Source organism: Apiospora phragmitis, assembly GCF_038363925.1.
Source record: "Apiospora phragmitis strain CBS 135458 chromosome Unknown utg000005l:1.0-4161743.0:1.0-4166827.0, whole genome shotgun sequence".
In the NCBI taxonomy this organism is placed as follows: domain Eukaryota; kingdom Fungi; phylum Ascomycota; class Sordariomycetes; order Amphisphaeriales; family Apiosporaceae; genus Apiospora; species Apiospora phragmitis.
In genome coordinates this window covers 222,587-237,068 of record NW_027117403.1, presented here as the reverse complement: position 1 = coordinate 237,068, position 14,482 = coordinate 222,587, and the positions used below count along the sequence as shown (strand labels likewise).

Here is a 14,482-nt window from a genome sequence, read left to right as displayed (position 1 = left end):
AACATCGGATCCAGTTATACTATTAATGAGATCTTCTTAGCTAAGTGTACGAATATCTAAACCGCCCGAAAGATGCTGATAATTAGCATCACTGACCCTCTCGGCCCGTCCCCCTTTCCCTTCCCCCCTTCCCCCTCAAACCCGATCCTCCGCCATGACAACCGCCCCTCCTCCACCAGACTTGCGAGCAGCAGCAGCGTGGGTAGTACCCGAAGCCGACATCTCCATCCCCCCACCAGCATCCGCCGCTTCCCCCCTGCCGCCACCAGATCGTCGTCCTTCAGGGGCCGGTCGTAGGCCCGGCTCGCCGTGGGCGCCAGCCGCTTGCGCCGCTGCACGAACCACCCGACCAGGATCAGCAGCAGCACGCCGCCGACCGTGGAGCCGACGCCGATGCCCGCCGCGGCCGCCGTGCTGAGGCCGCTTTCCGCATTGTCACTGCCATCAACACCTTCATCCGAACCGCTGGACCCGCCTACCGTGGTCGCTGTCGTCGTCGGGGTCGTCATCGCCGTCGTGCTGTGATCGCGGGACGGTGGCGACGAGATCATGCTCCGAGCCAGGGCTACTGAGGAGGACGTCATGGTGGTAGTTCCTCCTCCTGTATGTGCTGGCGGTAGTATTAGTTTGGAGGTGGTTGCGGTCGGTGCTGGTGCTGTTATGAGCGTGTTCGGGGTCCCCTGGGGGAATGGCGAGGGGAAGTGATCTCGGATGTAAGCTGCTGCATCTGCATGGCTTGTAATCAGCGTACTGAACCGAAAAGACACCATATTTTCTCTTGGGAGTAAAGAGTGGTCAGAAGGTGGGCCGGTTTCTTGTGCTCACCAGGTTGATAGTATCACTCCTCCCGGCGAAAACTTGTCTCGCTTTCACAACAATAATCTTCGCTTGCTCAACCAAGGCTTCAGCGTTTGTCGTAACCTCCTCCTCCTCCTCCTGTTCATCTGTCGTCACCCAGTATCCATCTCCAGCGCCAAAATCGGCTGTCGGCTGTTGGTGGGTCATTTCTTCGTGTGGTGTTGGTTTTATCCCAGCCCTTTTGTCTTTCTCACTTGCACAGCATCGAAAACGATTATCAATTACTCTTCTCTTTAACTTAATCTGAACGAGAAAAAAAGGGAATCAGAGGACTGTTTCTACGCGCAACCCCAAAAGCAGATCTGGAAATCTACCAACACGGATGAGCAGGAGAAGAAGAAGAAGACGACGAAGACGAAGAAGAAGGCGAATAGAGAAGGGAGTAGAGAAGCAGCGAAGAAGCGAAGAAGAGCAAGACCACCTCAAACATCCCAGTCCCGAGACATGCATACCCAGCAAGAACCAGGGCCCTCGATTGCGTCTTCGAAGAAGAGGTAGGGAAGACAATATCCCGTCCGTTTGTACCTACCCAGACACAGAAGCAAAGGTCGAAAGCTCGCGGCAAAGCGTGTGGTTTCCGCCAGCCCCAGCACATGCATGCATGCACCCTCCCGTGATGAGCCCCATCTGTTGGTGCTCGTACGACGTCGACATCGGCTAAAGTCACACGTGTGCTATGTTAGATGGTGCGGCTCGCCTGCACTTGCAGGTCTTGTTTCATGATCCTGTGGTACAAGGTGGGCGGTGAATGAGACTCGGCCGTTGGTCGACTGAAGGGAAGAGAAGATGGAAGGAACAAGCAACCTTCCATTCCCATACGTATTGCGGGGCGCCCGTGGGAATGTATCACGAGCTCTAAGTCTAAGTCTAAAAGCAGCCTTATTTGTTGTTTGCTGGAAGACTCAACAAAGATCACCGGCGTCACCGAAGTATGCAAACAACAAACGCCGACAACTTCGATCCTTGCGACTTGGGAACAGACCCTGGATTATTCTTCTTCGTAGGCTCTCTAAGTAGGTATGTGTAACGTCTATCCTTTCTTTTTTCCCTGCCTTCATCCTCACCGCCGCTTTCATTTCGGCATCTCCCCGCCGACCATGACGATGCGGCCCTCAATCCGAGGCGCAATGGCCTTGGTCCAGTCAATCTCGAACTCGCCCTCCTTCAGCTCGTCGCCGACGCGGCACTGGACCCCGGCCACGCGGCTCCACTTCCGGACCACGCGGCGCATGATCTGCAGCTCCTTGTCGATGTCCTCGACCTCGTGCTGCTCCGCCGCGTGGTCGCCGCCATCCGTCTCGGTATCCGTCTCTTCCTCTTCGCGCATCCCCACGCTGGCCCGGCGCGACCGCAGCTTCTCCGGCGTCCAGTTGTCCCAACCGCGTTCGCGTTGCTGCTTGTTGTTGCTCGCCGCGGACGCGCTGCTCGTCGGTCTGTGCTGCTGCTGCTGCTGCTGGTGCTGGCCCACCGGCGGCGCAATGTGCGGGTGCGACGTGCTGACCTTGCTCGACACGTTGTCCCAGTGCCGGTTGATGGCGTTGCCCCAGTTCTTCCACTTGCCCATGACGCGCAGCGACAGGAAGTACTGCCGCAGCATCATGGAGATGAGGATCCCGTTCTCCTCCGAGACCACCTCCTCGCACTCGCCCCCCTCCGACTCTATCAGGAGGCTGTCGTAGCCGTCTTTGCCGCGGCCCATGTAGCCCCGCGTGACCAGGACGTATTTCCGCTCCATGTCGATGGGCGCGCCACCGATCGTGGCCGACACGATGCGGTCTCCCCGCGGGCTTGCTAGAGTCGAAGGAGAACTCGATGTTGGAGACCTGCGGGAAGCGCCCCCTCGAGCGCGGGGAACTGCGACACGCTGTTCTCCAGCGCGAGCCAGATGTTCTTCCCGCTCGCCTTGATCACCACGACGGGGTCCTCGAAGGGGAAGCAGTTCATGATATCCTTCATCAGGAGAGGGCCTGGGACATACACTTGGTCGCCACGGATGGTGCCTGACGCCATTATGCAGCAGTCTCCGGAGTAGTAGTGGCGCATGATGTCGCACACGAAGTTCCCGAGGTTGCTCTCCCGCAGCCGGACCGTCCTAAACCGGGCATCAAGCGGGGCCGCGGTGTAGCCGACGGGCTTCTGGAGCGTCGCGTTGAGGCTGGACGTCAGCTTCTCCACCAGCTTCACGGTCTCCTCGTGCTTGGGGATGGCCGAGGTGACGTCGCGCCGGGTGATGTCGACGTCCCAGCGCTTCTCCGGGTCGTCGGCCCGGCGCCGGGCCTCCAGGTAGGACAGCTGCTTGAAGTCGGTGCCGGACCGGAGCACGTGGGTGCCCTTGATGAGGCTGTGGCTGTAGTAGTGGTCGTGGCCGCCGAGGATGACGTCGATGAGGCCGTCGGTCTGCTCGGCCAGCTTGTTGTCGTTGGGCTCGCGCATGTGCGTGATGGCGATGACGATCTCGGCGCCCTCCTCGCGCAGCTGGGGGACCAGCTCCTTGGCGGTCTCGCTGGCGGATTTGTAGATGAGGTTGGGGGAAGACTATTAATGGTCTCCAGCCACTCCCGCTCACCCAAGCCAATGAGACCGATCTTGATACCGTTGGACGAGGTGATGATTTGCGTCCGCTTGCAATTGCCAATCGGCACATTCTCTCCTAGCGCAGGGTCCAGAATGTTGGCGACGAGCCACGGGAACTTGCATTTGGATGCCAGGTAGCGAAACTGGCGCACTCCGAAGTCCAGATCGTGATTCTACGACGGTCAGTAATGAGTCTAAACCCACAAGGCTTAGATATTGTATTATGTAAACATACCCCAAGTGCTGCAGCATCCGTTCCTATGTTATTCAGAATAGGTACCATATGAGTTCCTACGAGGTGTTTGTCAGCATGCGTGTCGTCTTGGCCGCCACCGGGTGAAGATCCCAAGTAGCGGTGGGCCGGATTTGCAGGGTAACCCGTGAAATGACAATAGACTTTCAGCTGACCTTTGGTGATGGAACTCTCCAGACTCGGATTGAATGCATCCCCGGAAAACAGGGTGATCAGGTCCGACTGCCCCTTGAACTTGTCGTCATGCCGGTAGTGCTCCATCAGGGATATGAAGCGAGCGGCGCCGCCCACGGGCTCGGCCGAGGACGCATCGATGTGGTAGACATCATTGTAGTGGACCAGCCGCAGATCCGGGGGCCCGCTGGTGTTGCCAGAGCTGTAGGTTTGTGACTCGTTCGGGGGAGGCTCTATCTTTTCGCGCATCGTGAAGGGGAAGGGAGTATACCAATGAAGGTCGAAGGCACAGTAAGAATGCAAGTTGGGGGTGAATGTGTAAGGAGTCGGGTTGGTTGGTGGGCGGTGGAACACAGTTTGATCAACCGGGAAAGTGAGCTGAACTGCCCCGCCGAATCGCTGGCCTACAGGGGCTGAGGAGGGGCATGGATGGGCATGATTGATGGCGGGGCAGTGCTTGCTGTTGTCTCTCACCCTCCTTGCATTGAAACAGGAACAGGGAAAACAACAGGCACTGAGTTGATGAAACATTCTTACTTTTATCTAAGCGCATCCGTAATTCAACTGCAAGGCAGAGGCAAAACGATCAATGAGAAACATGGAGATGGCGACGCAGATGCAGTGTGATTGCGGCATGCTTGATCGGAGCGACCCATCGCATCAGGACAACTAACTGTAAGGTTAGGACAGCTCATCAATGCATCGGAAGCATCGGCCAACCATAGCCTCCTCCAACTGTAAACGACGCATATTTCGTGCACAAATGTGACACGCGGGTTATGTTAGAAGGATACACGAAAACAGAGACATGAGCCAAGTGCTTAAGCAGGTGAAGTAGTAGATGGATGACCTGACCGACATTTCGAACGCTGCCAATTGCTATGCTATGGAGCTGTGGGGCAAAGAACATTCAATGGCTGGAAAATAGTGCAGCAAGCGCTTCATAAAACCATCAGCCACCAGCCAGACAGGCTAATATACTGAAGTATGTAAGATCAATCAATCAAGGCTCGCCGGGCCAGATGGAGTCGGCCAGCTCCCGCACCAGCTTGAGTTTGGCAATCATGTCCTCGCGCGTCACCGCATTGCCCAGATGATGGCTCGCGAACCCGCACTGCGGACTGACCCCAGCCGCTTCAGCGCCTCCTCGCGCGTCTGCCCCGCGCCGCTGGCAACGACGTCGGCAGCCTCGTAGACGCGCTCCTTCAGCTGCGTGATATCCTCGAGTTCGGGGAACTTGCTGGTGATGACGCCCAGCACGACGTTCTTGTGCTTGGGCAGGTGCTTGAGCGGCTCGAACGTGCCCGCGCGCGCCGTGTCGTACTCGAGGAAGTACGTGTCGGCGCTGATGCCGTTAAACAGCTTGGTCGCGATGCGGTCGTAGCCGCCCTCGCTGAAGTGCTTGCTGTACGCGAAGTTGCCGCGGCACAGGTGGATGCCCACGTGCATGTCCGCGGGCGCCCGCTGAGGCAGTCGTTGTACAGCGTCACGTACGAGTCCAGCAGCGCCTCGGCGTCCTCGCCGTCCTCCTTGAAGCCCGCCAGCATCTTCTCGGAGCAGAAGTCTGATATACGTCAGCCACTTTCGTTCGTCGCAGAGCCAGAAGGGACTACTCACAAGCAAGGTTGGGGTCGTCGATGGTGACGTTGCGGCAGCCCGCGTCATACAGCGTCTGGAGCTCGGCCCGGTAGGCGGCGGCGATGTCGGCAAAGTACTCGGCGTCATTGGCATACACCTCCTGGGGGTACGCCTTGCCCTTCTTGTACCGCAGGTGGTACCACTCGGGCGCGGCCAGCGTGATCTTCAGCTCCTTGACCCGGTCTGCGGGCACCAGCTTCTTCAGGTACTCCCAGTCCTTCATATAGGAGGATCCGACATGCTTGATCTTTCCCGTGCATACAATCGTCTCACCGGGCTTGTGGCCGGTCTCAGCTACCGGCGGTGGTCAGAATAGAGTCTCCAGTATCCACATTGCCGCTTGCCACTCGCCATATGAGGTCAACTTACTGAAAGCGGCAGTGTCAGGGACATAGAGACGGAACATGTCCCAGTCAGGGTTGGGAATCTCCTCAAAGCCCTCCAGGTTGGGGAAAAATGTCCCCCAGAACTGATGGCGGCGATATTCACCGTCACCGATGGCGTGGAAGCCTAGATCTAGCTGGACCTTGACAATCTCATTGATGGCCTTGTCCTCGAGATCGTGGAGCTCCTTGTCCTGGACAATCTCCAGGGCTTTGGCGTTGTCGAGCGCGATACGCTTGTCGGTGATCTCCTTGGGCCGGAGGAGAGAGCCCAGGTGCTCCGCTCGGAAGGGAGGACGCTGCTTGTTGGTCGTCGCCATGACTTTGGGGGCGAGACGAGGTTACCTAGTTCTGACCAGGTGCTGTGAGAAGAGAATGTGTATGATGTCGTTGGGGGCTAGTTCTTTCCTGGCATGTCAAGAGGTCGTAGGACGAACAGAAAGAAGACATGCTAATAAGTAGAGGCGGCCCATGGCAAGCACGCCCTTATCACTTATATCTCGCAAATCCCTATCACTGCATCATTCCTCTCTCCCGCACCGCGACTCAACAAGTGGGGAGTTGCCACAATTCGGCTAGCATCATTACCCTGACCCGTCTGAGGAGCCCCCATTCTGAGACGAGCAGCTTGCAGTAGTCGGCTGTGGGGGGCCAAGAAGGCTTGAGGGGTAGGTTGCAAGCACTTCGAGTAGGAGGTACATCGTGTATTCAATAGTAAGTGAGTCCTCATGATGTGTTAACAACCAATGTCTGGGCTGTCTGAGGCATTCAATGTAGATGATGTTTGGTTTTTCACGGTTGAATTGGTCAGTATACTTTACCAGGGAAGGCTTCGGCTGGACTGCCAACGTTGTATCGTTCCTCGTGGAAGAGCTAATTGGCCTGTCCGGTGAAGAAATGCTGCATGAAGCTTCCAGTCGCCAGCTAGGTAAAGCAGCAGAGCTCCAACTTTTCTGGCTCCAGTACTTCTTCATATAGCACTAGCGCCGACACCCCGCACGCGCCTAGGCTATTACAAAGGGCTGACTGCTCCCGTCTTCGGCACTCTCGTAGCGTTCTGTATGCCCGGCCGTATTATGAGAGAAATGACAAACATAGCTACGGGCTTTCTTTTTCGGTCCAATAGGTAGAGGTCGAGTTTGACTATCGGAAAATCTTCGTAAGTGCCCGAGAACGGGATGTTGCGCCGGCGGTGCTCACATGAAGCTTCCGACTGTGAACCACCTCTGACGTCATTCTCATGGGCCGCTTTGTTCAGACGCAAAAACCTGCAACATCGAACCCGAGTACAGATTGGCAATACGCTGATGAGAGTCATACTCTTTTCCGAATCAAACTGGGAGCTTTCGCATAGAACTCTATCAGAATTATCAGAGTCGATGCATTGTGTAGAGTCGACTGGATAGAGCTGCTGACTGCCTTCTGGAAGAGCTGGAAAAACTAAAAACACTGAGGCACAACAGGCGAAACCACGTGCCTCCTAACATCACATTGACTTACTCGCCGGGCTGAGGAAGCTCGTCAATCTGATCAATCCTATGGCTACCTCTCGCGCATCGCACCTATATTGAAATCACTACTTCTAGAAATTAAATTGACTACTTAATCTTCCGAATCGAGTCCCTCTTCTCCATCTTTAGACTCAGTTGAAGTGCATTGTTTTTATCTCGGGCTACAAGGACAGCTTGCCACCCCGGACAGATTTCTGAGCCACCAAAGCTACTACCATCTACTGCTTGCTATCCCGTCGCCGCCAGTGATATCGGAACCGGCCACCCACCCCAGTGTGATCGCAGCCACCATGGACCGGCTTCCGCGTGAGATCCTAGCCGAGGTCCTGGAATTCCTGGTCGGTCCGGCCCCCTCGGAATACCGACTGCACGAGCAGCCGAGCGACGACCTGCTCCAGAGCGAGACGCGGGACCTCAAGTCCGCCTCGCAGGTCAACAAGCTCTGGCGCGGCCACGCCCTCCCGATCCTGTTCCGCCACGTGCAGTGGCGGCCGCCGACGCCGCCGCCGCTCTCGTCGCTGCACGACGACGGCCTGCTGCTGGACCCCGCCCCCCTGCTGCGCTTCCTGGTGGGGAACCGGCTCCAGTGCCAGGTGACGACCTTCACGCTGCTGGTGGACTTCGCCGACCAGCAGGTCGAGGCGGCCCGGGTGGCCTACCAGATCCGCCCGTCCGATCTGGAATGGCTGTGGGATCGGCTGTTTGCTGTCATCGACCCCCTGAGGTTCACCATTATCGCCCCGCCGGCGACCTTGGCCGCGTTCCTCAACCGCATGCTGTTTCTGGATGATGCCTGGTCTTTCAACATCCCGTACCACATACTGTCTCTCGCACGTTCCCACAGAGCCCCTCGCCAGAAAAGCATTTCCAGTCTAGACCTGTCAGCGAGTACCTTCGGCGCGACCGTCTCACCTCCTCCTCCAGAAGCCTCCTCCTCGGCCGCCGCATTCAAGGGTGCCATGCCCGCACCCCCCTGCCCCTTTCTGACACTCCGGCCCTGGACGTCGATCCTGCTGAACGAAGGGTCCTCGATCCGCGCCTACCAGACGTACGAACTCTTCCTCCGGTCGCCGCCGTCGATGCTGAGCGCGCTGCTGGGCACCGGCGAGTACCCGAACAACGCCCCGCTGCTGCCCGCGACCGTCGTCGACTTCAACTACATCGCCATCTTCCCGCTGTCGTCCCACGTCATCGGCCAGCTCGTGCACCACCTGCCCAAGCTGGACCGCTTCTTCGTCCGCTTCACGCCGGGCCCCAACAACCACATCCTCGAGGACCGCCAGACCCTGAAGCATGTCGACGTCGCCGACCTCTGGATGGAGCGCACCACCGCGCTCCGGCACATGCTGGGGGAGATGGTCGACCCCGGCGGCGGCGGTGGCGGGGTCGGCGGCAACAACAACAACTGGAAGACGCTGAACGTCTTCGAGATCGGCGAGATTGTGGACGATAAGGAGGTGTGGAACTTGGCGCACGCGTACATTGACCGAGCCGCTTCTGGGTGGACGGTTCAGGGTGCGACGGGGGTGTTGGTGCGAGTCGACGAGGAGGGGAACCCCAAAGCGGCCAAGCGGTGCTGTTATCCCGCACCTTTCTCCTGCTCACGATGACCCGTTGCTGAGGGCGAGGTTTGCGCTCTTGCCCAACTACCATTTCCAGCCTGTTTGGTAAGGATTTGCATGGCGATTCTGTTGTTGGCTGTCCCATCGCCACCTTCCTACTATTGTCGCCAGCTATGCCATCGCTTGCTACTATAACGCCAGCCATTCAATCGACGGCTAATCCATGCCGTCGAATGCCAGTTATTCCGGAACTGACTGCTCTAGAGTACTTGAAACGATGGCTTCTAGAGGTTATTGATAATCTTGATTATTTTGCTCTTGCGATATATGAATGGGAGTAACAATTTGTCACATGCAGCGAGAAGACTCATACATTCGAGGAGTTTGGTCGAATTCATTGGACTTCAAAGGCGATCCATCATGATTTTTCATTCCTGTTATTCGTCACCGATCCGCAGTTGCGATTCTGTTGACAGTTGATGACATCTTCCTTGAATCCAACTTTTAGCCCCCACCATTCACCTCTCTCCCCCTGCTCGGCAGCCTCCTTCTCCGCCAGCGCCGCGAAGATCCCGTTGTACCCCATAAAGAAGTCCGTCTTGTCGTACAGCTCCTTCTCGTGCCCCGTGAGCCGGCCCTGCGTGTCGCGCACGCGGTCTAGCGCGGCCGTCGCCCGCGGCCGCCGCACGCTCTCGATCCGGCGCAGGATGGCGGGGACGTCGTCGCGGCGAACCGCCGTCCCCGTGGCGTTTTCTTCTTCGTTCCCGTTTAGCAGCCGCAGGCCCTCGGCGTCCTCGATGCTCAGGTTGGCCCCCTGGCCCTGCATCGGCGTCATGGCGTGCGCGGCGTCGCCGATCAGTATGGCGCGGCCGCGCGTCCAGGTCGGGAGGGGCTCCAGGTCTTGCAGTTCCCAGGACTTGACCTCGGTCGCCGCGCTAACGTCGGGATCAGATGTGTCGCATCTTGTTGTCGCTTCTCGGGAGGGGGGCAGGAAAAGTGTGAGGTGGAAAGAAATGTTTTCAAGTACTTAGCTTACCCAAGAATCCGTTTCAACCCCTCGTCCCACCCAAAGTATCGAGCATCTCGTCGCGGTCCCCGTCCGCGTGCCACAACTCAGTGGCGCTCCTGCTGGAAACTTGGGTTGCCATGATGCAGGACAGGTTGTAGTACGTGTGGCGGCGCAGCGGGTAGACCGTCACGAAGCGGCGGCTGCCGGGGGGCCCGTGGAGGAAGAAGGACGCGTTCCGGCTCATCTCCGGCCGCCACCAGAGCGGCGGCGGCAGGTCGCCCAGGGCCCGGTTGGCCGCGTCGACGGCGACGGCGACGCGGTAGGCGGAATGGCCCGTCTTCTGGGCCTGCGGGCCGCCTGCGCCGACGATGGTGGAGCGGAGGCGGGAGTGGATTCCGTCGGCGACTGTTTTGGTAGGTCGTTTAGTTAAGGGGAGGTCACTCTCTCTTTCTTTCCTCGAAAGGATTCTGTCTATAAGGGTCAGTCCACTTACCTATGACAACGTCCCCTGCCGCCGTCGATCCATCGCTCAGCGTGATGACGCCCTCCTCCGGCTCCAGCCCCACCACCGCGTTATTATACACCACCCGCGCCGGCCCCCCGCCGATCCCCAACTCTGCCGACGGCGCAGTCGCGAGCCGCACCAGCTCGTCGCGGAAGTCGGACCGCTTCTGCGACAGCGTATCGGCGCCGAAGCGGCCCCTGAGGTCCATGTCGGCCTCCTCGACCATTTGGTTCTGACAGTCAAAGATGCGAGACTTATAAATCGGCACGCCGCCCACGCGCCCACTCTCGCCCTCGTACCCCAGCGGCTTCAGGACCTTGGTCCCGTTACAGCCGAGGATGATGCCCTGGCCGCCCGTCGCGACTGCCGCGCCGCCGCGCTCGTACACGGTCACGGCGTGGTGTTCGCGTAGGACGCGCGCGGCGGTTAGGCCGGCGAGGCCGGAGCCGACGATCAGCACCTTAAGCTGTGTGTTCTCGCTTTCGTTGGCGCTGGCGCTGGTCATCTTTTGCTTGATGAGGGAGATTGGTTGGCTTGTCTTTCTGGTTTTTGGGCCTGTATAGGGGTTCAATGGATTAAACGGATGGGGGGCAAGCACTTTCCACTCATGGGCAAAAGCTTATTTATGATGATTCTTGTGTGTATATCGGACCGGCTTTCGGTCAGCTCATGAGAAGGGAAGTCAGCAAATCCCGAACTCCGCGTCTGGTTGTTCCTATCACACACAGTTGGGGGCTGTCGATGTTACGGCGGGGTGTTTCCGACGTTGTGTGATGCATCTTGCATCCGGTTTACTGCCGAAGCAGGAGCTTCTCATCATCTGTCGTAAAATGAAACTACTAGTACTTTTGTTCATCCTTCGGTGTTACGGCGATGGCATAGTGGTTCATGTCTTTGACCGTGATAGATGTAATATCGTGGACGGTCTTTGGCTAATGCACGCAATCTCCGGCGTCACCTTCGGGCTGAAAGAGAAACAGAGCGACGATCATCCATGGTTTGGCGCCGAATGAACATAGCTGTCTGGTTCTCGAATCTGAATTTGGTTGCCAGCGTAGACATACCTAGCTACACACTGCATCTTGGTTCGTTTCCGCCGGCATGGTGTGTCACCCATCGCATCGCCGCCTTCGAGGCTACTCGCTCGGAGCTGGTGCCGGGGGGTGTAGGTAATTTAATGAGCGGCGAAATCAAGTAATTAAGCGAGCCTATCGACTTCTCTGGTAGCGGGTGGACCGAAGTGGGATGTACGTTTGAGTGGGTGTCATAAGTTAACGCTGCTGTAGTAAAGTTAAACCCATGATGGAGCTCGGCTTTCGGGCAGAATCCTCGCTACTGGCGAGCTGCGACTCTGCGAGCTGATTTCGCCTGATGTAGAAATAGGGCACTGGGCCGTGAGGGGGGCAATTGGGGTTCGATCGAGGCAAAGGTGTCGCCTAACATATGACCTCTTCTCGGAACTTCTCGGTTCATTTCCTTTTCCAAGCTACTCATCGTTTATCTTGTTCTTTCTGTCTGGTGTCCCGGGTTATAGATGATGATAGCTGTGAACAGACTGAGTGACGAAGTCTTGGCATCTCTCTCTTATAAGTCAGTCAGGCAGTCATTTGACCTAGAACACGGCGACCCCCAGGTTCCGGGCAAGTGCGTATGCACTATTCTATGACGCGCGCCAATGAAATAAAGATGATGTGTTGTATTTTGGGCAATGTCATCGAATTGCTAATTATAGGTGCGCATCTATCACGGAAACCGTTTAGATTTCAGTCCCGGCACGTTCAATTGCGGCCCCAGGTCCTCCCATAACCATAATGGAGCATAAACCTCCGGCGTGATGGTGTGGAGGAGCCAAGCGAGCGTGGGGTTTTGCTGTGTCCGACATGCTATAATTCAAGTTTACAAAAGCAGCTTTCATAGTGACTGCTCCTCCATCCACTTCACCTACCCCAAACCTGGCCAATAGGTCTAGAACTCGTACAGAATGACGGGAAATATCTGAGATATCCGCATCGAATGAGTACTAGTCGCATATTTATTCATTTAGCCTAAGTTCCAATGTCCAATCCCCAACGACAGGCCAGCGAGGAGGCATCGGGGGCTAGTCTGTGCATTGCCTTTGCTTTTGGCCTTGTCATGGCCATTCGCCGCATGATGGACATCGCCAGCCACGAGCCCCTGAGACACGATACGTAAAAATAACTGAGGGTAAGGAGGTAAATATCGTGTCCAGAATGACTTATTACTTACCTACACTTGGAAATGCCGTCAATCAGGGGCTGGGGTATCAGTCTTCGCGGCACCCGCTGGTGGGCTTCCGGCCCGGTGGATACAACCACGGCTGCCCAGCTTCCGGGGCCAGATCGGGGGATGATAGCAAAGATGCAAACACCAGAACCGCCGGCACTGGCTCGAGGCCAAGCGGCCAAGCTAACGCCAAGTGAAAATATATAACGATTGACGTCCCTCGCCAATTGCTTAGTACTCTGGATGTTGGGAAACAAGCAACAGCCAAGACGGCAAATCACTCCATCGCGCTGCAGGTCACCCATATCCAAGCCTTTCTCGACCCCATCCATCATGCTGTCACACGCCGCACTTCTCAGCCTGTTGGCTGCCGGGGCGGCTGCCTTCCCCTTCAATGTCACTGAGATGACGGGCGATCTCGTGTCTCGGCAGACCATCAGCAACAGCCAGACCGGTACCAACAACGGATACTACTACTCTTTCTGGTAAGACTCTAAACACATGAATCAAGTCTCCCATTACTCCCTTCCGGCTTCGAGATAAAACAAGAAGTGGGGGATGAAGCGCTCACGGTATATGCAGGAACGCGGGCGGCGGCAACGTGCAGTACACCAACAAGGCCGGCGGCGAGTACAGCGTCTCGTGGCAGAACTGCAACAACTTCGTGGGCGGCAAGGGGTGGAACCCGGGCAGCAGCCACACCATCAGCTACTCGGGCACCTTCAACCCGGGCTCCAACGGGTACCTGTCGTTGTACGGCTGGACCAAGAGCCCGCTGGTCGAGTACTACGTGCTCGAGGACTTCGGCCCCTACAACCCGGGCAGCGGGGGGCAGCACAAGGGCAGCTTCACGTCGGACGGCGCGACGTACGACATCTACGAGAGCCAGCGCGTCAACGAGCCCAGCATCGAGGGTACCTCGACCTTCAACCAGTACTGGTCCATCCGCTCGAGCAAGCGCACGAGCGGCACCATCACGCTGGCCAACCACTTCGCCGCCTGGGCCAAGCAGGGCATGAACCTCGGGTCCCACGACTACCAGATCCTCGCCACCGAGGGCTACCCAGAGCTCCGGCTCCTCCGACATCACCCTCAGCGCCGGCGGCAGCTCCGGTGGTGGTGGTTCCAGCGACCCGAGCCCCACAACCCAGCCGGGGACCTCGCAGCCGACTAGCCCGCCCAGCGGCAACGTGAGTGCTTCACCCATCGGTGTTCGGTCCCCTCTTCTCTGCTGGGCTAACTGACTGATGCAGTGCGGAGCCATGTGGGCTCAATGCGGTGGCCAGGGATGGTCGTAAGTCCCCTTCCTTGGCGCTCTGTTCGTTGAGAGCTTCGTACTAATAATGATTATGTTCACCCAGTGGCGCAACTTGTTGTTCTCAGGGAGCTTGCCAGGCTTCCAACGAATGTAGGTTGAAGGATCTTGCTTTTTTCCAGACCGACTCCAAAGGTCCCTCGCTAACTCCTTCCTTCCGCAAGACTATTCCCAATGTCGCTAGGTTCTAGTCCAGTGTGTGTCATGAATCAGTTGACACAGCAAGTGGTAGGGGCGGGCCGAGCCCCTGAGCTTAATCATGTTGGCTTACTTGACTTTGACAACAACAATGCTGTACTTTTTCATTCTTTAGGCCATGTCTCGCGATCACTCTTATTAGGACGACATGTCCTCGCTGGAGCTCCCATGTATCGCAGTTTGCAGAATCAGGAAACGTCCGTACTTGGCGGCGATGCTTCGACGTAATAGTAGCTCGAAATGTCTATCACATTTCTC

General features: G+C 57.2%; 6 protein-coding genes across 6 annotated transcripts; 2 read left to right on the top strand and 4 right to left on the bottom strand.

Moving 5' to 3' along the window:
- Positions 1 to 56: 56 nt before the first annotated feature.
- On the bottom strand, positions 57 to 584 carry PG994_004155 (uncharacterized protein; the record flags this gene model as incomplete). Its single annotated transcript, XM_066855564.1, has 1 exon — positions 57 to 584. One exon carries the CDS (start codon positions 582 to 584, stop codon positions 57 to 59), a length of 528 nt encoding a protein of 175 aa, XP_066717731.1.
- Positions 585 to 1,930: 1,346 nt separating this feature from the next.
- Positions 1,931 to 4,108, bottom strand: PG994_004154 (uncharacterized protein; the record flags this gene model as incomplete). The annotated part of the gene is made up of 4 exons (XM_066855563.1): positions 1,931 to 2,649; positions 2,682 to 3,361; positions 3,415 to 3,605; positions 3,668 to 4,108. 4 exons carry the CDS (start codon positions 4,106 to 4,108, stop codon positions 1,931 to 1,933), a joined length of 2,031 nt encoding a protein of 676 aa, XP_066717730.1.
- Positions 4,109 to 4,936: 828 nt separating this feature from the next.
- On the bottom strand, positions 4,937 to 6,200 carry PG994_004153 (5-methyltetrahydropteroyltriglutamate- homocysteine methyltransferase; the record flags this gene model as incomplete). The annotated part of the gene is made up of 3 exons (XM_066855562.1): positions 4,937 to 5,406; positions 5,477 to 5,791; positions 5,867 to 6,200. The coding sequence occupies 3 exons, from the start codon at positions 6,198 to 6,200 to the stop codon at positions 4,937 to 4,939; spliced, it is 1,119 nt and encodes a 372-aa protein (XP_066717729.1).
- A 1,481-nt stretch (positions 6,201 to 7,681) lies between these two features.
- Positions 7,682 to 9,001, top strand: PG994_004152 (F-box domain-containing protein; the record flags this gene model as incomplete). The annotated part of the gene is made up of 1 exon (XM_066855561.1): positions 7,682 to 9,001. The coding sequence occupies one exon, from the start codon at positions 7,682 to 7,684 to the stop codon at positions 8,999 to 9,001; it is 1,320 nt and encodes a 439-aa protein (XP_066717728.1).
- A 370-nt stretch (positions 9,002 to 9,371) lies between these two features.
- Positions 9,372 to 10,972, bottom strand: PG994_004151 (uncharacterized protein; the record flags this gene model as incomplete). The annotated part of the gene is made up of 3 exons (XM_066855560.1): positions 9,372 to 9,928; positions 10,020 to 10,367; positions 10,456 to 10,972. 3 exons carry the CDS (start codon positions 10,970 to 10,972, stop codon positions 9,372 to 9,374), a joined length of 1,422 nt encoding a protein of 473 aa, XP_066717727.1.
- A 2,072-nt stretch (positions 10,973 to 13,044) lies between these two features.
- On the top strand, positions 13,045 to 13,885 carry PG994_004150 (endo-1-4-beta-xylanase A; the record flags this gene model as incomplete). The annotated part of the gene is made up of 2 exons (XM_066855559.1): positions 13,045 to 13,196; positions 13,294 to 13,885. The coding sequence occupies 2 exons, from the start codon at positions 13,045 to 13,047 to the stop codon at positions 13,883 to 13,885; spliced, it is 744 nt and encodes a 247-aa protein (XP_066717726.1).
- Between the last annotated feature and the right edge of the window lie 597 nt (positions 13,886 to 14,482).